Source organism: Bombus bifarius, unplaced genomic scaffold (assembly GCF_011952205.1).
Source record: "Bombus bifarius isolate JDL3187 unplaced genomic scaffold, Bbif_JDL3187 scf7180000007986, whole genome shotgun sequence".
Taxonomy (NCBI): Eukaryota; Metazoa; Arthropoda; class Insecta; order Hymenoptera; family Apidae; genus Bombus; species Bombus bifarius.
Genome location: NW_022884368.1, coordinates 939,154 through 964,793, shown reverse-complemented (window position 1 = coordinate 964,793; position 25,640 = coordinate 939,154). Strand labels below are relative to the sequence as shown.

Below are 25,640 nucleotides of genomic sequence, written 5' to 3'. Positions count from 1 at the left end.
GAACGGAGTCTAGCACGGAGTCGGAGCAAGGGTTGCGCGTCTTCGATTGGCTCATGAATTTTTCAACAGTCGCCATTTGTTTGATCAGACTTAGAGCCCGCTGAGAACTGCACTTTTCACTCGACGTCGAGAGTAACGGGGCGACGCGAAGCGCGCGCTTCGTAAGTGGAGCATGTGTTTGTTCGCGTACCATGGAAATGCGAGAATATCTTCGGAAGAAGAACGACGTGAACGCGTTAGCCGTAACGCGAAATTGTAATCTTGCGCCTGATTCCCGATCGATTCCATCGCTCGAACGTATATTTGTTCGTATTATTATATATTTCGTATTGCACGTACGTATACAATATATCAGAGTTGCGTGTAGGCACCTTTGTAGTTCGGCTTCGTTTCCTTCGGAGTTTCCATTCTTCAATTTCGACGCTTTTCGGAATCGTAAAAGATCGTAGAGAAGCTTCATTTTTCCTCTTGCACTTTATTTTCTTCTTTTTTACCGATATTCCTTCTCTCATCGTTCTGCTATTGTTGGGATTAGCTTCTTCAACAGCTATTCTCGCATCGTGATTTTATTATCGAAGTTTTCTTTCCGAAAATCTGATCCTCGAGTCTCAAATTTCATTACACGCAGCGTCACCCTACGAACGTACGGCCGAAAGGAAACCCATTGAGTGATAGATTATTTCCGATCAGTGATCGAGCTTGAACTCGCTATCCACAGAAGTAATTGGAACCGGAAGAGAGTCTCCAGAAGCGTCCACAGTGGCGAGGTAGTCGGTAGAAATGATTTTGAGGAAAGTGACCACCGGTGACCATTGATTGACCGCACAGTGAACGCTGTTCGCGTCAGGTAATTGGCCCAAGCGGTAGATTTTCGTAGTGTAAGCTGGCTTTGACGCCCGTAAAAATCCAAGGACCGTGAATTAGGTCAGAACACCAGTCGTGAAAAATGCACGTGTACCTGTGCCATTCGCGAATTTCGCCAAGAAATGAAATTAATGAAGTTTAAACTTGGTTCTTGACAAGTAACTTACTTCCTAGCATTTTCGTGCTCGAGTCGAATATTTTTAAACCAAGTACAGAAATATCCGCAATTGTTTTTAATTCGTGTCAGTATTAAATTTAGATTCGTACTTGTGCGATATATATAACCTGTCGGGAATGCTACTTCGTCTAATCCTTTTAATATTAAGCAGAGAATTAATAAATTAATAAATCAGTCGGGTGTCTAGACGAGCGAATCGATACAAATGCGAGAAGGGTCCTCTTTACAAGTATACTTTAACCTGGGTTCAACCGCTATTGAAAGGATAGAATGCCTGCTGGGTATCGATACACCAATTGGCGTTGCTACCGGATGTTCTAGTTTACGACACGACAGTCGAGATTGCCATACATATTTGGTCTCATTGAAAATGAAGAAATACGTATGTACCTTCTTCTTCGCAGACCTGCCGTGATCATCGACTTTTTCTCCTTTTCTCCCTTTTTTTTTCTTTTTACACATTGCTTTTTCGTCTGTAATACGTCGTTCGAGGGTCCTTTTCAACGACCCGCTAAATTTGTTTGACATCAGAAATTACGCCGCGCCTTTCACCGGCTCCTAAAGGCGCCGCTTTGATCTTGATCAAACTCTTTCGTCGCTTGCTGCCGCCTTTAGCAACAAAAATGGTATTTCGGACATAGAAAAATATGTACTCTACGTGAACTCGAACGAATCAACCGCGTTCCATTGAAATATTGAAAATGGTAACGAAAGACTTACCGATGACGGTGAGGTTGTATCGGAAGCTACGTGTTTGTCCCTTGCGGAAGTCGACTCTGCACCTGTAAGTGGCCGCGTCATGCCTCTTGATGTCCTCGATCACGAGGACCGCAGGACTCGGGAATGCCGTGCGGAAGTATGCTCGCGGTCCAAACACCCCGGAATCCGAGGAGTGTTGCGCTTTGGTCACCGGCTTCTCTCTGGCATCGATCCTACAACGAGTAAAAAAGAATCCCCGGAGATCAATAACAAGCCGACCCCGTTTGTTTAGCGTTCGACCAATATAATCACCGCGTCGCTTCGAACAATGAAAATCGCGTGTTTGCCAGGTGGAAATCGACACTGAAATTTATTGGAATATCGTAAGTGCTTAACGTAATACATACGCGATTCGCATTTATCGAAGCTCGGTGGTAATGACAAGGGGCAAGGGGGAAAGGGAAGGATCGGTAATGCTCGGTAAGTAGTTGGAGTGTTCAAAATATAATAATCGTTATTGCTCGCGTATATTTGTTTGTAATCTGTCGCGATCAATGACGCTCGTATTCCACGCTATTTCATCGACTTGAACGTGTTTTTCCACTGTAATGCAAAAACGTATTGCCCTTAAAAATATAGCGAGAAACTAGAGAAATTTTAGCCTTTAATCAAGGTCGGAGGTTGGTTTTATCTTTCTACGTTCAGTGCAGATAGAGAAGCGTTTGATGGAAAGCGGCCGATAGTGTCGGAGAGAAGGAAAAGAGATACTCGATATAGGATGGTTCGCATTCCTAGAGCCTTTTGAATGGAACCGTGGAAAGTTCTTGTCGGACCGCTTTGTCTTTGTCGTTTCTGTTTCTCGCCCATTCTCTTGCTAGCTGGCCGTAGCGTTTTTTTCTACGCTGGGACGCCCGACTTGCACGTGGAATGGCAAGAATTCGCGGAACGGCCTGCGGTATTCGATATGTATGTAGGAAACGATCGCAATTTCTAGCCAATGAAATTCGAGTGGAGCGTGCAGGTTTCATTGTAAGAGGCCCGGCTGGTACAGAGAGAAACGAATGGAAAGGACAGAGGTGGAACGTGGTCCGAATCAGCCGAAAAAGTCTTTTCCATTGCGATTCATTGAGGCAGGCGGTGGTCGCCGAACGCCAGCCACTGACCGCGGCCATTATTACTCACCTACTAGAGAATGTAATTATTTCAAATCGATAAAATAATTATCGTCGGTCGAGAGTACAACGTGCGGCCGACTAGAGATAACGCAATTAAACCAATGCTGTATTGTTTGATATTTCGTGTACGCGGATATCTCACATTTCCGATTTGCAGCTTTCACACGCGGATAGAGGAAAAACTACCGTGGCAAAATCAATTACGCCAAATCAAATCGTTCTAATATATGTACGTAACTATCGATACGCGACGCGTATCCAATTATACATTTTCGACGTTTTTCAGACCTTTTTCCAACCAGTTATTTACCTTCGCATACGGAAATTGGTCTCGACCAAAGAGTATCGATATCACTGGCGGAGCAACACAGTGTAATCTTTAACGAACTGCTGGACATGGCGGAGGAAACAGTTCAGAGTTATTGTTCTTGCTGCGTACACTCGCGGACGATGTTTAACACGACACAGAAACCGTTTACCTTTCCTTAAAGCTATCATTTGAAGCGACGCGAGTCAACCGAACACCGGCCAGTGTTGATTTTATCCCTTACTCGACCGGATTCTTTTTACTCCCCCTTCAACGATACTCTACTAACAACAACGACAGCGCGCAATAACGACGATAACACGTCGCGCCACGAGAATGTTCCCGTCGAAGAAAATCCACCAAGTTTTTGCTCTATAAAATGTCCATTCGACATAGTTTCTCAATTCGTTATTACGATGACGAGAGGTTACGATTCGCGGCATATTCTTGCTCATTACGCGCGAATAATTATTACGAGCTACGGAATGTTCGCGCGATTGTGCGTCGCTCGAAGACTTGAAATTTCAAGCTGTATCATGTCTGAAACGAGATTCGTTTACTCGGTAAGCTCGGATACGCGATTTCATTTTTCTTTGGCACATTATGCGACGTTGAGGATCGAGCGATAAACTCGTCGTTAATGTACTCGTTGACACGGCAAATGTCTGAGCATCATTTTTAAACATGCCGAGCAACCGTAGTCTGATAAAATTTTTCCGGTGGAGTGGCCATTTCTGGGTGACAGTCGCGCATACAAGGCGGAAGCGAATCGCGAAATAAATGATCGGTGACGAAAGACGATGGGACGGGATGGCTAAAACGGCGGAGATTGATGAACCTAGGGTGTCGTGTATCGTGAACGGATTAAAATATGGCGAAAATTTCCGCGTGTTCTGCCGTTCTCGTCGTTTCCTCACAAAAATACCGTCTCAATTACTTTTTCGCTGAAATTTCGCGATGATCGATGCGCCACATCGTACGATACATCGCTACGCGTTTACACACCGGCTTGCAAATACTTCATCGCGTACTTTAATTCCTAAAACACCTCGTGATTCCCGAAATTCTCTTTTATATGTTTTATTCGCTCGGCTTCAACGTCATTTCTGCGCACGTAGCACGGAATACGTGTTTTTAAATAAATATATTATTAATCGTTTTTCATGGCAAATTGGTAAAAGAGAGCGGCGCGCCCGTAATAAAATAACGATCGAAATAAGACGATAAAATAATACACGCCATGCACGTTTCTTCCTGCACGAACGTTTAACGATCTCCTTTAGTTTTTCTTTATCTTTTCCTTTTGGGGGTAAATTTCATAAACGTGCTTCAAGCTCCAGTCTACTGGAGCCGGTTTGAAATCCTGCAATTTCGCTGGTTAATCGTCGGTAATGTTTCGTCTTGAAAATTCAACGAAATCCTTAAACAGTTGCGTAGGACGTTAAACCGCAGTCTGACCATTTCGCTCTGTGATATTCATTAAATGAATATACCGCCGCTAAAAACGCCTGAATCGGCGCCCCTGTTATAGCGGACGATAAAAGAGATGAAAAAAATGTCAAGTGAAATACTGTTATGGAACGAAGGTTTAATGTGCCATAATTATGTAGCATTAGCCGGTACCATATAATGCATCATACAGCAATTACGAGGTCTCGCGATTCTTTGTATTTACGACGTTGCCATCTTGACTCGATCCATAAAATTAGGAACAGTCCGTTTTCTAGCTCGTACAAGCTTTTTCAACGATGTCCGAAGAGACGAGAAACGGAAAGAAAACGACGGTAAAAGAATTTGCTCCTGAAAAGTTTCTGCATTCGTCGTACAGGATTTGGAATTGGCGAACATCGGCGTTAAATCGTGCTTATTCGATTCGATCGATTTCGTTGATCGTTAGCGACGAGTCTATTATTTTTTTTATCTCGTCAAACGTATCATTAGTCGTTGTAAAAATCTGAAATATCGTCGAACGAATTTTTACGAGATATTTCCATAGGTCAGCGCGCGAAATATTTGTCGTCAAATATTGTTTTACTCGAAATGGAAAAATCACGACCAATACGATATATCTTAGTAGAATGGGGGTTTTGTTTCGAAAAATTTCCGATTAGCCGTGTGTGTAGTGTCTCGTCAACGCGTCGTCATCGTCGTCGTTGTCGTCGTCGTCGTCGTCGTCGTCGTAGCGAATTCTTCCTTTTGATGGGATTTTCTGAGTGGGGTGGATCGTACCGATAGACAGAAGGATGAAAAACGGGGTCGAAAAATAGAGGAAATAAGAGCGCAGTGAGGGACGTTCGCAATGTCGGGTATGGGAACACGGTTAGATGCAATAAGGAAACGCGTATCTTTCTTCGTCGGGTACTCGTTACAGCGACTTTTCAGCCACTCGTCGAGTAGCTTTGCGACGCGACGGGCTGCTCGATTCACGTCGACGCGCCACCGAGTAATACGGAATCGATGTCTGTTTTATGAAACGTTTTATCTCGCCGCGCAGCCCGTTTTCCAATATTTTGCCCCTTTCTCGCTCTACCACCTCCGCGACCTTTTCCTTCGATCCCTTTCGCTGTTCCTGCGCGACCTACTTCTCCTTTTTCCTTTCTCTCATTCTCTCTCTTTTTCACCTTTGTCACTCTCCTCCACTTCGCTCTTACGTGCCGGCTACCCTTCTGTTCAGCCCTCGTCTCGTAAAAATGATACACACCCTCCGGGCGAAGGGTAAATAGCACCAGCACGAATATACGGGTCTCGGTTCGCGATACGGATCCACTTTACAACCCGTTCTTCCGAGGTTTTTCTCGTTAATTAAGTTTCTCGACTTTGTAGCCGATAGGTTACCCCTGGCAACCGTGGTAATCCCGGTAGCTCAACTATAACGAAGTTATCAATCAGCCTGTTAACGCAGCGACATCCCACGATATCGTTCGTTCCGCGTTCGATCTAATGGCAGGAGAAATCACAGTTTCAAGCTTTCAAGATTATTGGAGAGAGTGGAAACCGCGAGTACGAGGAAAAGTTAAGATCGCGCGAGTTGATCTTTCGTCGTCGATTAAGATCGTTCGAGTGAGCGAACGAGCCACTGGGACAACGATCTATTTTCCATGCACCGCTGCGTAATTACAGAGGAAACATGCAGGTCCTTTTTCAGTATTTTGCCCCATTTACGTTACTTTTCCACCGCAGGCTTCACCGGCGTTGCTTCTTTTTGCGTGGCTCTCCGCGGTTCCCTGGCTTCGCGTTTTCCTCGTAAAAATGATGCATGTCCTCCGGGCAAAGGATAAATAGCGGCGAAATAAATGGAGACCATCCACCATTTACTTCGCTTACGTTTCCTTCAAGAATATTGTATGTCCGCTTATTTATTGCCACGCTAATTTTGTGACATTCTCGTGGAGTTGTTTTACCTCACAGAGAACATACTTTATCGTTCTGACGTCTTCGAGCTTTATAAATTTATACTTTTATCCGACCGTCTCGGGCCGTTTCTTCTCCTCCATTTTACATCTTTATTTCGTTCTGTATCTTTTCTCTTCATTTTACGACCGGCATTTTTCCATTCCCTACTCTGCACGCGTTGTTGTCACGGACGCGCGTTGTTGTTGTCACGAGGATATTCCCTTTTTAAAGAGTGGAAGAACCGTACGCGAGAGTACTGGGTGCGTGAAAAGAGAATAAAAGGTAAACCCTTTACGGTTCGTTAAAAAATGTAAAAATGATTAGAGGTGGACAATTAAAAATACTGTCAGTGATTTCCAGTCCGTTAGCCGCGCGCCACATGGCTTTTTTCCGTTTGGTATCGTGCTTTCATTTTTTATCCTCAAACTCGTCCCGCAAAAATGATAAACGATGTACGAGTATAGGGTAAACAACAACGATACATAGATACATACTCGTCATGCGTCTGTGTCACTATCAACGCAGTTAGCTGCTCGCTCTTCCGAGACCGCGAAGTAAAACAGTGGAAACTCGGTAACTTTACTCTACCGATCTCATCCGCTTTTGCCGGGCTTTTACTCGCGCGATCTACCACGACCGTGCACCACACGAATTTTTGTTGCGCGTCGGTCGAACCGCGGCTTTAACCTGAATTTCAAATACCACGTTCCTCTTTGCTCCTCTACGAGAAGTTTCATTTGCATTCGCGAGTTATCGGAAGATGGAAGGAATTCTTCTCGACGAGTCGTCGCGTGCCGCGTCGTTCGACGGTGAAAAGTAGGAAACGCGTGACATCGATAAATTTGAAGGAAGAACGTCTCTTTTTTTCGTTATTGCGTCCGCTTGGAATTCGGGGCCACTGGTAGCAGAGGCGAAAAGAGCATTTCGTCGAGGCAGGAATGACGAGAACGTTTGTATACGATAACTCGTATCCCAACGATTGCTATTTGTTTTCACGTTCGTGCTGTCGGCGACAATGAGTCTCGTCGAAATGGAAGTTGGTTCCGGTGAATATTTCCGGAGCTGCGTGTACGTACACGTGTGTGCGTGGCCGCGTAGTCATGCCTACGGACGGTGCGACGAATTTCAGTAGAAATAACGACATGCAGTCAGACATATCGGAACGGGACGCGTAGTTGCGACTGACGCTATCGTGACGTACTACTGCCGGCCGAGTGCTCTCTGCGTTGATCCGCGTCACTGTTCTGCCCTCCTTTTTCTCTTTCTCTCACCTCTAGGCTCGCATCTTTTTCTTCTTCCCTCTTTTCTTATTCTCTTTCATTCCACTCGTTCCTGCTTCCTTTTTTCCACCGTCGCGTCTGCTTGTTGCGCCACGATCCACCGCAAAAGTAACGGCGGAAAAATGTCGAATGAAACTTTCCGAATATCTAATAGGCCGTTTAATCTGGAAAGAAGCGCGACCATCTCGACAAATTATTAATCCGAATATTGTAGCAAGTCACGAAATCGTCTGAACGAGGATGATTACCTCGAACGGTATGCTACGTACGCACTGTACGAACAAAGAACAGGAAGTTCGTGAGAGCGGCGACGGCAACTTGTTCATACGTCGAACCTGTGGCTTATGAGCTTTAAAGCACACGTTGAACGATTGCGAAGCGCACCGGCTCCTAAGCGCGTAATTAAGACGACCTGGTCTCGATTCCCGGCTAAAGTTTCACATTCGATGAATGTATCAGAAAGAGAGAGGGAGGGAGAGAGAGAGAGAGAGACGTGTGTACGCACGGGGAATGTGGCCCGACGCGTACGTAGGTGGATGCTAACATTAACAGGGGAATAACAATACACGAGTTCACCGAAGCTCTCACGCTGCGCGTACACACGATATCACGGCGTGCAATTGCGGTCTAACTATACTTGGAACCATCCTCCTGTTCCTCATCAATCCTCTTCTAGCTCCAATTTGCTATTCCGTAATAGCGACATATTTCGAGTTGAACGTTCGCGATACGAGCTACCCATTAAATAAAAACCCATCTTCTTCTGTAGATGCGAGCTCGTGAAAAGCAAAGCTCATAAATTGAATTCTGAACAAACTACTCTCTCTCTCTTTCTCTCGGCACGAGGCGCCGCCAGAAAGCACTGAAACGGCGGTAACGACGACGACGAAGACGACGAAGCCAGCTCGACAAATATGGAGTCATCCTTTGACGAGCGAGTCGATAAGAACACGCGCCGACAAAATTTCATCAGACAATCGCTCTTCCTCTTATTACAATATTTCGTCTCGCGTTTCTGCCTGCATCGTAGCGCGCACACTCCCTTCCATCAAGTTCCTCCGCTCCGTGTAATTTTAAAAGACTCCACGTTCAACGCGTCGACGTTGATGGTTACGCGACAGAAAAGATATCCCAAAGTAACATCGAACATAGTTGTACGACGTTCACGAGCGACGACGTAAAGAGCGGCGTTTCGGTCCGACACGTTCGATTTCCACTGTAGTTTCCTTCTCCTTATAGTCGTTCTTGTGGCCAGGTCAGTCCGGTAATAGCAGGTCGATAACGAAATTCAATATTTCCACGCTAATGACCAAGCACGGTGGCGATGGTAATGGTGGGCAATTCACCCGCATGGGGCCCGTGTTAATATTTAGGGTTACTGCCCGTGAACACGCCATCCGTGTGCAACACGCACTCTCCTTTCCGAACGCTCGCTAACATCTTCGAAATTATCGAGGTTCGTCGAGAGAAAAGTAAAGTTCCTTTCGTTGGGACACGGGAACGATTACGAACGAGTTCGACTTTAAATTCGACGAAGTTGTCGAAAACCACGGTCTAGTTAATATATCACCTTTTTTTTTACCGGCGCGGCGCTGACCCGGTACGTCACGGAGCTTTGTTTTCACGGCTAAACATTGTTATGCAGATAGGACCAGACGGCATTGTTGTTCGGGTAGACCTCAGCGCGCGACCATGAAGCTATTCTCATGATAATTTTCGAGGATTATTTTTCGTAATTTCTCATAGAATACGTTGAACATCCCCCTTGGCCGTTTTCTACAGACCCTTTAAAAAAACGAACATTCCATCCGCAAACTCATGCTCATTTTCTTTTTTATCTCCGCTCGGCATGTTCGTTTAATTTATTTACTACGAACTCCCTTATGTTGATTAGCATTTCGAATGACAATTCACGGGCAGAAAGGTAGCGCGAGAGATTTTAATAAAAATCAGGCTCGGCTAAGGTGACGAATACCAAGGATAAGAGAAATGCGCGTGAGTATTTTCCCTTCCTCTTTCGTTCTCTCCCTTCCCTCTCTGGTTAATTTAGCAGAAAAGCGAGCCGCTCGAATCCGTAATCGAATTTTCCAGGCGTTCTTCACGGATTAGACACGGCGTGCTAATAGCGGCTCGAGAGGCATTTGATTAACGCAAATAACGCCGCACCTGGCGCGTTGTTTTCTGAAGACTTTAAATTTCACACTGTTCTCCGACTGCTTGCGTCCCCTATACCCAGCAGGAGCCCTTTCAGCCATTCAAACCCTCTCGCAGGTTAAATGCTTGAAATTACTCGTTGGAAGCCGAGTGTTGGTATACAAGTACGACGCGTTGGTATATTAAAACCTATTTACATGCGGGTGGAGGAGGGTTGCTCGAACCAATCCACTTGAATTGTGTTGCGGGAGTTATATTCGCGTTTATCGCGTATCCCTCGTTCGCCACTATCTCACGCTCTCTTAACGAAAATCGTCACCTCGAATTCGCATCTTTCCGAGTATCTTACACGACGCACGATTCTAACGCGTATTTCGCCCGGTGAGAAACGGCCAGTCTCTATAATGAGACTTGGAAGAACAATCTCGTAAAGGGTGTGTTGGCGCCAGGAACGATTAACGAGATCGACGAGCTGATTTCTATCTGCAAACGAACGGCCGTGTTCCCGGCTGCTTCGCTAACGTAAAGGGACACAGCAGGTGTAGCGCGAAGACACGACGAACGATGGTGTAGCTCGCGTCAGCTTCGATTAAAGGGACCATGGCTTAATTCGGGAAGAGCGTAGCTACAGCACGGCCGATAACAGAGACGCTAAATTCGAGGATGTGCCTCGTCGACGCGTGCCATCGGCCGTTTACATCCAGCATTATCCTATTACCAGCGATGTGTCTTGCAGAGCGACGTCGCATGCTGCACTTACGTGCATAGATTGTCTGGTGTGACGAATTGGAAAAAAGCTTGCGACGACGCGATGCCGCGCCACGATGGCAGCCGTTCGGTTCTTCGGTGGAAACTGGCAGCTCGAGGACGACGAGGAGAGGTAAGAGGCTGAGACGCGAGTTACACGTGCAACGACAATACGAGGAAAGTTCTCGAGTTTGCCTCGAGCTCGATTAAAGGGGTCGTCTCGTAGATACGGTCGATGGAAGGCTAGAAGCGTGATAACAGAGACGTTTGACCGTGCTACGTTGCTCGTCGATCGATGCGCGCAACCGAATGCCTTTACGGTCCGTTCGCTGCGTTACACAAATTGTTGCAGTTACGCGCAACGTACGTAATGGGAAAACTCGCGCGCTACCTTACTGCATCCTCTTCGATGGATTTGTTCTACTTTGGAATCGAGAGAAAAAGGCGCCGTATTCGCGACAGACAGCGTATACGAATCGACTCGTTTAACAATTGTATTCTTCGTCAGAACCTTTTTACGATTACGAAACGTAATTGAGTTTCGTTGCGAACGAAGGATGCTCTATTCGCTTACGTATACACGGGTTGTTACACAGATCGGGCCACATAGATTTCACGATCCCCGCTTATTTGCATGCAAATGTAAAAATGCTGGCTGTGTTGTTGACTCGTTCTTACGCGAAGTACGCCGTATAGCCGAGAGGGATAGTTGGCAAGAGTAAAGAGAAGGAAGGAAGGACGCGGCAAGGGGAAAATTCGACGCGCGGCTTTGCGATGGAAACGAAACAGGTGCACCGAGAACACACGGTAATGAGAATCGATAATGGCAGTCAAACGAAATCGCGCCTCCGACGAGATTCCACTTTCGGCTAGACAGAAGTCAAGCCGAACCATCGACCGGGATAGCGTTTCCACGGAAAGGGTATAAATTGAACGACGATGCTCCCAACGAGATCGTTTTGATATCGTGATTCGTTTTTAGTACATCACTGGACAGTTCTGCAAGCTATAGGGATTTCGGTTTTTTGTAGCGGAAACGAGTAGCTACGCTCTCTGCTACAAAGCGACAGTTAGTTGGCTGAAGTAGACTAGCCGCTGGTCAATTTTCGTTCGTTTAACGCCCGTTAGTTGCAAACTATACGGGACTAAACACGGAGATGTAATTTTTAGAAGGAACGACGAGCTCTTACCTTTTACCATGGAAAATTTGATTCCACCGTGGACAAGGATAGACATTCGTAATTTACTTTTATTTGTAAATTCAAGCGTTCGAGATCGAACGGTTTCTAGTATTTCTAAACGAAAGAGAGGAACTCGCGGAGCTAAGCTTAGCGAGCGCACACGCGAAACGAGCGCTTCTATTTGTCCGATCATTAACGTGCAAACACAGTTTCTAGGTAATTCAAAGCTATTACCGTGTAAGTTTCATCGAAAAGGATCGATTGCAGGATATTTTTCCGGGACTGTTCGTCTCCACGTTTCCTCGGTACTATGTATCTCACGGGAACAAAAGTTGCACTATCGAGCGAGAGAAAACCGAGGCGGATGATATTCGAAATAAATTTAAACTTTTCTCGTAATTAAAACCGACCGTGCAAGGAAAGCGGATAGCAAAATACTTTGCTGCGTATCAAAGGGTGAAATGAATTTATTCCGACGACCGGTGCATCCGAGCAATTGGATTTCAGCATGGATTGATCGAGCTGCAAAACGAAAGCTGTTAGGCAAGAACGGAAACGTGCGCGTAAAAGTCGATGAAAATCGATGGAGCGGGGGGGTCAATCGAGAGACTACGGGATTAAAGAGAGCTTTTAAAAGCTCCACCCAGCTCGTCTCGCCCGTCAAGCCTTTTTACATTTTACTGTTTTACGCCGAATAATTCGGCCATAATGTAGTTTCATCGAGCATGCGAGGCGTAAGTGTGCGCGACATCCCCAGGAATCGAATATCACGGACAGCGTTTAAATTATTATGACGAATCGGAATTTGAAAGAGCGATTCGACAGGAACGACGAGTCGTTTTGGAGGATTTCACGTTCGATACGAGATACGACCAGTCGTCGAGGTTATCTTCGTTGCTCGATAAAGAAAGGTTAAAGCTCGATAGACGAACGAACGCGCACGGTATTCTTATCGCGGCTGGTCGATCGCGGAAAAGAATACACCGGGTACGAAACCGCGTGGGAGGAAGTTTTGACCGTCTACCAGCGGAACTATTCTCAGGAGGGAACAGAGTACGATATAAACGGTTTGCCTGGAGCGAGAGTTTTAAAGGAAAGCAAGTAGAAACCCGATCTCTACATTGTTCCCCTTTGAATCGAATCTTTCGCGAACGTAAGCCGCGCCGCGCGTTTCCTCTCGCTCGCGTATTTTACCAAGTGGAATCATTTTTGAAACTATCGAAACGAGATTGGCGCGATTGTACGCCGAATTCCAGCGTGTCGTGACTAATTCGCGTAAACCTTTCCAACTGATAACGAACCGAGAATGTATGTGCCGGACAGGGAGGATGGAAACACCGAGGCGTTCCTCGGTGTTGCAATATTCATCGTTGTCTTCCATTTTCGGGACAGAAGCTGCGTCACCGATAACGAGCATTGTGCGAGAGGACAGGAATCGAAAGCGACCTAGTCGTCGGGTCGGGGTGATGCGACAACTTTCTCGATTGTCGTATACGGTAGGTTGGTTCGGTCGCGAATTCAATACGGTCGGAGTAACGATAACGCGCGCGTACGATAACTCGACAAGGTCGACGGCGGTTCAATTCGAACAGTGCCGTTTGCCAGATGCGATCGCCTCGTACTCGTAGCTCGTACAATTTCGTTGGGAGAGATTAGACGAAAGAGACAAGGAGGGAAGGCGACGAGGATGGAACGTGGAGTTTCATACGACTCGCAAGCGCGCCACCTCGACTCGCGTTAATTGATTAGTCGGCTTCGAACTTGCGATTAACCAGTCGACCTTCCATCGTCGGATTTTCGATGCATGAAATTTATTAACACGGATCTCGTCTGGTTCGAGGCGAACGTAATATTCCGTAGACGCGACACGTCCACGTTCAACGTTCGTGAACGAACATTTGAAAAGAGGCGATCACGGAACGCCGGCTGGCCGGATCCCGCGCGATACTTTCGCAATACCTGGCTGTCGTTTCCCTCTCTTTTTCCAGCCGCCATCCTTTCAATCATCCTCCGAGCTGTCTTCCAGCCGTCTTTCCCTCTTTGTCATTCCGGCTTTATCGGCTGACACTCACCGGGTCCGATATCAAGCTCGTCGTCCGTCCCTCTGTCCTCCTCCGTTTATCTCGATCTCTCGGCCGTATTCTCGTTCGCCAGCCTCCCTCTCGCACCCTCTGATTTAGGTCGCAGCCAGCCCGCTAACTGATTGAGGGTGATTGACGCTCTGGCTGAATACCGGACAAGCCCAAAACCCATTATTTACTGCTCGGGCCTCGTACAACGTTATAATTGCCGGCAGCTATTCCGCCCTGCGCGCTCCCTCTTCCTCTCGATTCGATTTACCCCGCCCCAACCGGCCAATCCAACGAGTTGGCTTATCGTCCGGTACCTGCTAACTCGAACCCACCATGGAATTCTTGTTGCGATCGCCCGAACTTGCGCCCTAATTAAGCACACTATCCACGAATTTCATTGGTTTCCTGTTCCCCTAACGTGCGGAAATATCGAAAGCACGGCGTATCGGCGCTATCGCTGAAATTCCTTCTCCGACATACCGGTGTCTCTTTGTGCCATGTCGCTCAGCTTGAAAACCGTCGTCGCAATTGGTCGCGGACGACGACGAGCTTTACGAACCGAAGCGAATGCAATTTGAACAGCAGGTATCGCGTTTTCTTCGCGCCAGCATTCTCCGTCTAGAACCAGTTACGAATAATAGCTAGATTTCGCGATGCCGCTTCTCACGACCGCGTGCCAATCAACCGCTTCTGGGTATTATCTTTTTATTTTCTAGATCGTCGATGGATAAATCAAACTTTGGATTTCCATCGGCTTGGTTTTATCGGAACAGCCGGAGAAGGCAGGCGGGAAAGGAGAGACAGAAACGGTAACGCGGCCGAAGGAAAGTGGGCTCGAACGAAGTACGTCACGTCCGGCATACAGTTTACCTTGAGAAGGATCGATCTCGAAGGAGTTAAGTGGCTGCCGGTTCTTCCAAGAAGTATACCCATCGACTCCAGAGTAGGAATCACGTTCATGGCCGACCGTGCTCCATCGCGGCCTCTGTCATCTTAATCCCCGGGATCCTTTTTACACGGCTTTCTCATTCGCGTCCTCTGTGTACCCGCCACCTTGTGGACTTTGCTGCCCAGACCAAGACCCAGGACCACCTTCTCTCTTATCCGCTTGAATTACGGCGAGGCACGTCCGCCCCTAGTGGATGTCCTGCTTCAGGCTGGACCTCGTCCAGCTTTCACGGAAAAGGAACCTCCGTCGTCAAATGGCCGAACCGTATTAAAACGAATCTGACCTACGTGATGTTGGATCTTATTCCAACGTTAGAAAATCATCACACCGTCCTGTCGGATCGCTTTCGCAACTTTTATCGAATACCGCAGGATCGTCGAACGCGTCGCGTTGTCGTTCTCTTCGCTCTCTAGAAATCTTCCTCCAACTCGATACGTTTCGCGCAATCTGCTGTCGGACAGACGTCGCATTTTCGCCGTTCGCTCTTATACGACGAGAACGCTTCGCTGCATCGGACATCGTCGCTATAATCGTATCTATATAGCGTTCATCGACGAGGCGTCACGTATGACAAAGATGGTGTCGCAATCAGGTAGAATCGATCGGTCAGTCGATAAAAGCTCGAAGGATAGATATTGTCCGTGAAGATGGCAGACTGGCGGTGATCTTCGAGTAGACAATAAATGGTCAAGCGCTTTAGACACGTTTCCGTGAGCACGAACTATGGGGCCTTCCGATTGTACAGGCCAGCAAGGTTTCTCTTTATTCTTCGACCAAGGGGAAGGTCGATCGGCTCGATGCCGATCAACGAACAAAGCGTTTCTCCGTCGATCAAGCTCTTCCTTCTCCTTTTCTTCGTCGACGAGCGTATTCGTTGCTCCTTTTCCTTCTCTTCGTCGACAAGTATTCCTTCAGAAATACTCTCGTCGCGAACGTTTTCCAACGGACGGTACGCGCTAAGTAAATTGCATTTACGAAATTTTCTCGAAAGTATTTCGATTCGAACAAAATTCATGTTCGAAAGAGGTTTCGAGAATTATGTACGTGTTTCGGCACGCGTCGACTCGAACTACTTTATCGAGCGAAGCGTTCGTTTCGGGAATGTCTTCTTCCTGATTTCCATACCTTCTGTTTGCTCGTTTACTCGTCGAGGTAGACAAGGGCCACGGAAGCGTGCGCAACTTCTACGACATTTCTTTAAAATTCGTCGAGTGAGAAGCGTTGATTAAGCGACATTCGTTTTTCTCGTTTTTGTCTGTCCTCCTTTGCGTCTCTTTTCCCTTGGTTCCGGGCTTGTTAAGGTGCGACCTGTGTATTCGCTACGAGGTAACGTCTCTCAAAGGACTCCTTGGACTTGGCCGGTTCTTCACGATAACGAAATCGTTGTCGAAGTCTCTGAGATCCTACGTCTTCTAGAATCACCGAACAAACCTAATTCTTTCTCCTCTCTTCTCTCAACCTCTTCGAATCTACAGTTTCCTCGACGCGGACTATACCAGTACGAAATTTCGACAAAGTTTCGTCAAAACGTTCGCCCAGTTCTAAAGCAAGTAATTTCATAATTGCCTATTCCCGTCGTACCTGTTCGTACGTAATTCGTAATTCTCGTTTGGATCATCAAAACGTACGCGATATTCGCGATATCTTGGATTCGTTCGCTCGTAGGACACAATTATCACGGTACTTTGGTATTCTTCTCGCAGTTTCTTTCTTACAGCTTCCTAGATACATCTTATCTGCCAGGCCTGAAACTAGCTTGAAACTCGAGTGCCGGTTGGGAGAGATAGCAGCGAATTGTTTGGTCCCCCGAGTGAACTAGGATGTGTATAACGGTGGTTAGAAGTTGCCAGGATGCTTCCAAAACGTCGAGGCGGGGGAAAGCAGCAATTTCTGCTTCGACGTACCACGAAGAGAGCGGCTCGAAGTTGCGACTCGAATTGTAAGTCGAAACCTGCTACGATGCTGTTGGTACTTTGAAACTTCGTCGCCCCGGAGTAGATTCAACTATCCAAATTTCCCCAACAAAGAAATAATCAACGATTATGAGCCCGGGACACGTACGGCTTCAACTTTGCCTCTCTACCAAATTCACCGTCATGGCCGCTAGTTTGCCACCGTACAATTCGCCGTCGAATTAGCTACGTTTCAAGCAAACGTTTATCACGTCTGGTTTACCACTCGTCTTGCCGCGATTAGCACGTTTCTCGAAAGATCGCAGCCCTTTCTAGCGGTAGCGCGAGTTTTCTCGAGTTCTTCGAATTTTATCATTCGCGTAAATATGGTAACGTATGAAAAAACGAACGACGAGATTCGACGAGATCGGCACTGTCCACTGTTCTGTTTCTTGTGCCCCGTTTCTACATCTTTAATCCGGCGTACCGCGTAGTTCGACGTCCGACCGTAAAACTCTCGTCGCCAGTTTCCGATTACGAGCGAGAAGACGTCCAATTTGTTTCTTCGTCTCGCCGCTCAAAGATATCGAACAACGAGGGGAAGTGTGTTACGAGAAGCGGTGTTAAGGAAATAGGGAAAGACAATCTGAACTTTCCAACTTCCCTCGAATTCCGAACGTATCCTGGCGTGATTCGACCCGCGCCTTTCGCGATTACTCGTTATTCCTTGCGAACTTACAAATTGATCACGTAAGACTGGATCGAACAGTCCCAGGAATAATAAGCGACCGCTTTGCTTTTCGTTACGCGTCTTCCCGTAATTGGCAGAGTGGGCAGAGTGGGTCGAAGCAATCGGAATAACACGGCGAGCTTCCAATAATGATTTCGAACAATGATTCGAACCTGCAGAAAATTTATGCGCGATTTATCAGGTCACGAGAACGGGAAATTTATTTCTAGACAACAGGCAAATTGCCAAAACAGTATCGCTGCAGCTTCGTAAATAATCCTGCTGTGGATTCCTGTTTTCAACCTTTGCAACCGTTGTTCTGATTTCCAGGAATGACCGATCCGGGACGTCGAGCAACTAGCTAGAAGTAGAAACGAAGAAGAAGCGAACGAGACATCCGTGATCCGTTGGACGAGAACGAACCGAGCTCTGGAGCCAGGGAAAACCTTATTATGCGTTTCCCCGGAACTCCCCGCTTTGCACGGATCTTGTAAAGTGGCGAGGGTCGCGTCAACCGAATAACCAGACCATAAACCACCAGAGGCCAAGGCAGAAGGACGGGTCGAGCGGCAGGCCGACTGCTAGAACCCGTTTACGTCACCCGTAAACCGGCATCCTGTGGATTTCGACGAGCAAATACACTCGTGGCTATGGTGCCTCGTAAACTCAGTCAAGACGTGAGCTGACGCACCGCTTTCCTGACGTTTCTCCAAAGGTGAATGCTCCTTACTTCTCCCTTTCCTTCTCCCTTTACTTCTCCCTTTCCTTCTATCCTTCTCGTTGCTGACAGCAGCCGTTTTTTCAATAACATCGATGTACAAACCTGGTCGACTCCTTTCGCCTTGCTTTCGCGTCGCAGGTTTCTCAACAAGCAGAATCACAGTTAACGAGAAACAAGTTAATTCAGTTGGAACGTTTCTGCGCGAACGTCCTACGAATAGAGCGAGGCAAACTATAGACTATCATTTCGAGCGGTAGAACACGAGCTACGGCCAGCTAATGACAGCTATTACCCATATGACAGTGATGTAGTAATGAAACCGCGATTGACGAATCTAATTGTAGTAATGCGTTTCATATTTTATCGAATGCATGCGGTATCGCGTATGAAATTTTGATTTCCAATAGTTGCCAGTGCAATTGCACGTTGTCGACGTTTCATTTTATGCGAAACCAGGGTATATCGTATATCATTGAAACCTACCAGAGGGCAAGGTTAAACGAGTGTAAGTAATGCAACACGTTCGATTCGTACGATTTATCGATAAATTGATAAATTATTCATTCAGTTGCGTCATTACGTGTACGTGTATACACCGTTCCGATTTCCCGAAATACTCTTTTCGATAATGTCTCGCGTAAAACGAATTGTCTAGAAGAATCTTCATGTTTCAGAAGCTTATCTTTTTCCGCGAACCTTCTTCTATTTTCGAGCAGTGTCTTAGCTTTTCGTAGAACTGTACGCTTCGTAAATGACGTCCGTAACCGTACACTAAATAAATTAACCTATAAGCTAGCTAGCTAATATAGAAGTAGCTATTTGAAGAAATTATTCGGGTTTCGTTTCCATTGGGTCGTTTCTCAGCTTCTCGTTATTGATTTTACATGGAAAATAGTACTACCTATGTGAAACAGTTGGAATTTCTGTGAACTCTTTCACCGACGAAAATAACTCGAAAAAAGGCAGAGGAAAAGGAGCGGTAAGAGTCGAGAGAGGCGGATGGTGCTCGTTATTTCGTCCTTGCGAAGAATCTGCGAAGAACTCGAGCGACACGCGAAGTTGGTTAGCTCCGGTCCCGTTGTTATCAGCGAAAATTTTCTCCGGCGTAGCGTGCCCGTCCCCGCTATGTTTCCCGACCGAAAGTCACGGCGTATCGCGTCGCAAACGACGAACGAGAAGACAACCAGTTCAGTTGAAATTTACAGTGGAGAAAGTGATACGAATTTCCAAGCACGGCCAGCTAGTTAAGTGCTTCAAAGCGGCTGCTAATTATCGCTGTAACGACACGGATTGTATCGCTGTCGCGGATTCAATTCGACACCGTCGCCACGCTCTTCTGGTAAATTGATACGATCTTCCTTCATCGATCGAGAACGTCGATGTTTGCGCTCTCCACCGATGATTACATAATATAGAGTTCTGCCGAGCCACGAGGATCAAAGTTCGTTCTTACTTTTTCCTCTATCGACGTGATTAAGTGAAAATACTCTGGCTCGTGCCAAGTAACTGTGAAATAACGGCGCGCCTTATCTCCAGGTATACCTTTTTAATTGTAATTACTTAATAAGTCAGGGGTAATTTAAGAATGTGTCGTAAAGCGAGATCGCAATGAGATGCGAAGATTTGTTGTTGATTGTATCTAACGTTAGAGTGCGCGAGTTTGAATCGGAAGGTAACGAAAAACGCAAGTGCGGTTAACGTCGCAGTCAGTAAAGTCGCTCCGACGTTATCCTAAGCTCGTTCGTTCTCGAGTTATTCGATCCTGGAATTAATTGGTAATTGTTTAATTGGTTAAAACGTAGAAGCCACGATGGGAAACAAGGTTTATGGGAGTCGAGAGATTCCATAAAATCGGGTTGCAGTTTTCATCGTGACTGCGTCATGTAAAGTTCCGGCCGCTTAGGGAAGAACGAAACACAGACGGTATATTTACAGTAATAGTAGCGTGGCACGAGTTACTTCCGGACAGCAGTGGCGATGTAGTGGCCGGCGGGCACGGCGAGTATGGCAGGCATCGCGAGCGCACACACGTTTCGCGTGTGTGGCAGAGTTAAAGGCGGGCCTGCGACTACGAGAGGTGAAAGGGTTGGCAGAATCGAAAGGGAGTAAAAGAGCTGGAACGGTCGATTTAGAGGAAACACGCGTCCGGTGTCGCGTGCGACCGCGGATATCTGATACGAGCGAAACGCGAGCGTAATTCTCTTCGACGCTGTCGCGTTATTTATAAATCGTCCTGAACTGCCGCCGGTTATTATCACCGGCCGTTACAATTTTTCACTGGCACTCCCTGCTCCAAACGTCCGCTTAACTAATTACTATTAATTTAACGGGTCGGGCGTTCGTGCCCGTCGTAATTTCCATGCCGCGACAGCTACTGTTCGTGGATTTCGATTCCAGTTTCGAGCCTGGTGGACCCGAGTCCGCTCGGATACGCGTCACCGACAAAAAACAGGAAAACAGGACAAAAAAAAAGAAGAAAAATAGATAAGGCAAAGTGCATGCTCGTTAAACGCGCGCGATACGCGGACGAGCTGCTCTTTTGATGCAGCTTCGCCACTTTGTTCGCGCTAACCAGTCATTACGCTCTCTCTTGCCTGGCTCCGGTTGAGAAAAATGCGCGACACCGGATGCATCCGTCTTCCCTCCTGCCTTCTTCCTCTCATTCGACCACCATCGGATTATTACACGCCCGTTAAATCGTTGGTCAAGAGTTGTTTCGACGGATGAGTTTTAATATTCCCCGAATGTTTCCTCTGTTTCGCCGATTCTTCTTTTTACCAAAAAAAAAAAAAAAAAAAAAAAAAAAAGAGAAAGAGAGGTAACGCATTCGCTTTTATTGCAGGCTATTCGGTAAATACCACCCTGAATCGAATCACGAGCGGGTATTTTTCTCTTCTCTCTTTCTTTTTTTCGTTCGTCTTTGAATTATGGGAGCAGCTGTGCAACAGCGTTCTACCGCGTCGTGGATTAGCATTGATACAGTTACAATTCGAATTCGTTGGTAATCTATTCACTTTGGCAGTGTTCGCGACGCGAACGTTTGCCGCGATCGGCCGGTCATCTCCTTTTAAACGAAAGACAGTTATTTCCGGTATCTATCCAATTAAATTTCCCATACTACATCAGCCAGGAAAGGATATCGTAAAGATAATTGAAAGACGAAATTAAAGGAAGGAAGCCGAATAAAATGGCGCGATTAGAGCGACGTATACGAAGTAATCCTGGCGAGCACGTAAAATCTGGTCATGACGTAAGCGGATTAAGGTATTAAGAGGTTGAAGTTAAGAAGCTACCGACTGATACGGCTCGTTCCGTCTTGTCAAATACCGCTTACCTTAATCATAGGATAGTCGACTCATTACTGACGTTTCGTGCCGGTACCGAGGACGACGACGACTGTCGGAAACGAAGGAACCACGTAGCCCGATAATAAGATTTCGCGTTGCGCTATCGAGCTAAACCGAGGCTCGAACAACAGCGAAACTACGAAACGCTGGCTGACGTTGACGTTCGTAGTGTAAACGAGAAATTGATTGATTAGGAAACTTTCTTATGCTAAGGAACGCTACCAATACTTGCGCTGGCGTTGGTCGCCTCAAAATCTCATTACGAGCCGATGTCGAGTTTAGCCAAACAGACCTGCCAGCTGGCAAATTCGTTTCACGGTCTTTCGAAAGATCGACGACAAAACGAAAGGTTAGCGGGTAGTTTAAGGGTTAATTAAGTTGTAGGAGAGATCTATCTTTGCTATTAGAACGCGAACGGGAACGTTTTAGCGAGAGTAGCGTGGAGACGGTGTTCGAACGGAATCGTCGCCGATCGTCCTACGAAACACAAGGTGGTTTCTTTGAAGCAGAGCGATAACCCTCGGGAATAATATCAGATTCTCTCCACGCAACTGCTTCGGCTACTTTACGACGTTTCGCCGAGCAGCTTTTTAACGGCAACCTAATTCGTTTCCGCGTTGCACTTTCGCAGCCATTGTATTTCTTGTTTGCGACGAGCACGTGGTTTTCCGTGGAAAAAAGTTTCGAAGAAAGTGGCGTTTCACGAGCTCGCGCGAGCCTTTATTTCCTCGTGCTCTTAGCTCTCGAGTGCGAGTAATCCTCCCCTATCTGCTGGCCCTGTGCCTCGTCTTACCTTGCCTTCGTTTCGTGCTTTCTCCTCGCTCCCTGTCTCCATTTGCGTTGTTCGTTCGGTCTCTGACGCGTGACTCCGCACTCGTTTCCTGCGCGATCCTTTTTCAATTTCTTCTCGTACTCGCGTACAGAAAGGCGCGATCGAATTTACGCGCAACACGTACATTCGACGATTGTTTCCCCGAGCTTCTCTCCTCTCTCGGTTGGCTCTCTCGATCTCTTCGACTCGGCAGTGCCTGCGCCGTTTCTTTCACTGTTTTCAGCTCGTCGCGTTTCTTTATTCCGCCTCGGTCACATTTTCTCCCGTCCTCTTTACCCGTGCATTTTCTTGCATAGTCGGTGAACCGGGTCGAATACATACTTATGCGACGCGCGTGTTACATACGCGCGGTCTGTGATACCTTTTTAAATATATTATGTATGTGTGTACGTGGCTTTCAGGTGGAAACAGGCGAGACTACGCTACACACCAGGCCACACCGAATCACACAGCACCAGGAAAAATACAGTCTCGCGCCGGTTGCTACGTTATTCTTCGCTTGTATTTAACTTAAATATCACGAACCCAGTGAATACGTTGAAACTCGCGCGACCCAGCTTTCAAATACTAATTCAAACGATCGCGATTCGACGCGGCTTTTTCCATTCATCCGGCAGAGCTGCGATATTTTTGCCCGCGATAGGGAGAGCAAGGGTGGTGGCGTGTCGCGTCGTTTTGCAGTTTGGATCCCGGCAGATTTATCAGCCGCGTCGCGCGACAAAGTATTTGCATACATTTCAAGTAATTACTGGCTGTATTTCAAAAAATTACGCTCGCTCGTTGATGGATAGAACTGTTGTCGCGCGGCGCTGTTTCAGAAAGTTTTTTCGGGTCGCAGCACGGCCACCAACTTCGCACTGTCGCTACCTTTCCCCGGGGAAACGACCATTTCGCGTTCCTGCTACAGTGTCGCGTGGTTATTTGACGAGAGAAAAGCGCGCGCGATCGCCACATAAAAATCTGGATGAATAAAAATTCGCCTGAAATCATTATCGGCCGTTACCATTAATAATCACGAGGCTCGTAACAACGTCCCACGGGATTTAGATCTATCGGTGAGTTTCACTCCGCGTTCCTCTTTTTCCTCTCCTCTCTCTCTGTCTCTCTCCTCTCGATGTTTCGTTGCCACGGTGATGCAACCTCGTTTAATTGCGAAACATTTCCGCCACAACACGAGCAGATGAATCAACGGCTCGTGGTCTCTATTTCTGTTTAATTACAAAATATTCGCGATATCAACTCTCGTCTCTGGCCATTCTCTGAAAAAGTCGCGATCCTGCGATTATATTGCTTTCTTTGTCCGGGAACCCGCGAAACCATATTTTCTCACGCAGTCCCTTGGAAGATGTCGCGAACCGAATTCATTGAGAGAGAGACGATTCACGGCGAATCTTTCTCTCTCGTAGCTATGTCCATATCGTTATCCACCGAACGTTGTTGGATTTCAATGGTTCGTGGCATCGTTAGCTTTCCAGATTCGTTTAATTTCAGGCGGTCGATCGCGTTGCTCCGTGTCGACCCGATCTAAAACTGTCGCGACGGATTTAGGCGTCACGCTAGCCGCTTCTGACAGGTGAAACTGGTTGAAGCAGCGCGAAAATTTTAGTTTAAGAACGTAGCGGCTAGAGAAAGCTCGAGAAAGTCTGAAGCATTAGCTGGAAGGAAGGTTACATCGCTAAAAGTACCGTTTCGCGTGAACGCGGCGATTAAAGAAGAACGAGGTTTATTCGCGCCTCTCGATTTACGAGCGACCGATAACGAACAGCCATTTTGTGGACTAAGTTGCTTCGTTAGCGGCTCGTTCGGCGGCTGTTGAAAAGTACGTGGAAAGCGATCGCGCGTCCGACAAACTTACAGGCGAAAAAATAAAACTGCGATCGCGATATCGGCTTGCGAACTTTGATCGGATGCTCGCCATCGTCATCGTTTAACATGTCCGCGGCAGTTCTTCGACGAACTTTGCCGAGCGTTAAGCTGAAACTCCATTAGTACGAAACGGCCGTAAAACGACGTGCTGCTCTCTTTGCACGTGCGCAAGCTTTGCCGTGGGTTTTGCCGTTAAACAATACTCGAAAGATGAGAGAAGAAGTGGGAAATACGAAAAAAGCAGACAGAAGGAAACAAAAATCGAGAAAAATAGCGGATGGTGAAAACACATAGGGGTTGAAGTGGATCGGAATTTGCAACTGTTTTCGAAGACTGCCAGGCGATTCGTAAATCAGAAATCGATAGCTCTTTCCTCGACGGTATCAATTTATTCGATTTCCCTCGGCCAGTTCCCATTTGCCATCGATTTAGCGAGCCGGCTCTCCGATCGGTCCGACTTATTTAACACCACACCCGTGCTGAATTTCCGGATCGCTTGGATTCCAATCGTTCCAATTAAAAATTCAAAGCGAATCGAATTCCACGAGGTAGGCAGTTTCGAATGGCGATTCGGACGATGTTCGGTGTGGTGCGGCGCCTCGTTTCTATTCTCGTTTCATTTGCAAGCATCGCGTTTTGATCTTCGAATTCCGAGAGACGAGAGGAGAAAGAGAAGGAGGAGGAGGAGGGGCGGTTGGCCAACGAGCTATCGTCGATCGTAACTCGCGGCGAGGCATCGTAGGACACGGGATCGGAAATATCGGTGTACGATATACACGCACCACGTCGATCTTCGCAGTTCACGGTACGACGTTACAATCGGCGGTACGCCAATGACCAACAAGTTTCTGATTGACGAGCCGCGACGTTTTCGAAAAGCGACCAGCTCCGAATCCTACGCGGGAATAGACAACTGTGGCGTTCCGCTAACAGGTGCTCCAGTTTGTAGGGACCGATTTAACCGGAAGCACGACAACGTTTCTGCATGCCAGCAACACCGCTCTACGAGCCATTGCACGTTTGTTACACGTACACCAGCCTCGTTTCTGCCCGATGCAACCGCTCCGTTATTACTCTCTTGTCGGTAGACCGGTCGTTTATTGTTATTGGGTGCAGAAATTCGGACAACAGTCGGTCAACATCCCAAAGGAAAGCAGATTTCAGTTTATCGGTAACTGGGATTCTTGAGAACGATAACGCGAGGTTTGCCAGCGTGTGCGATTCACCGATCGTGTTCGCCAAGCATCGTAATT

At 47.0% G+C, this 25,640-nt stretch overlaps 1 protein-coding gene across 4 annotated transcripts in view; it reads right to left on the bottom strand.

The window, feature by feature from the left end:
• The window catches only part of LOC117205103 (nephrin-like), a 252,859-nt gene that overhangs the window by 73,392 nt on the left and 153,827 nt on the right, over nt 1–25,640 (bottom strand). For 2 of the 4 annotated variants that reach the window (XM_033443190.1, XM_033443189.1), the window contains exon 3: nt 1,763–1,974. The exons of the other annotated variants lie outside the window; for them this stretch is intronic. In XM_033443190.1, coding sequence (XP_033299081.1) covers nt 1,763–1,974 — 212 coding nt within the window. The remainder of the gene's footprint in view (nt 1–1,762; nt 1,975–25,640) is intronic. 4 annotated transcript variants of the gene reach the window in all.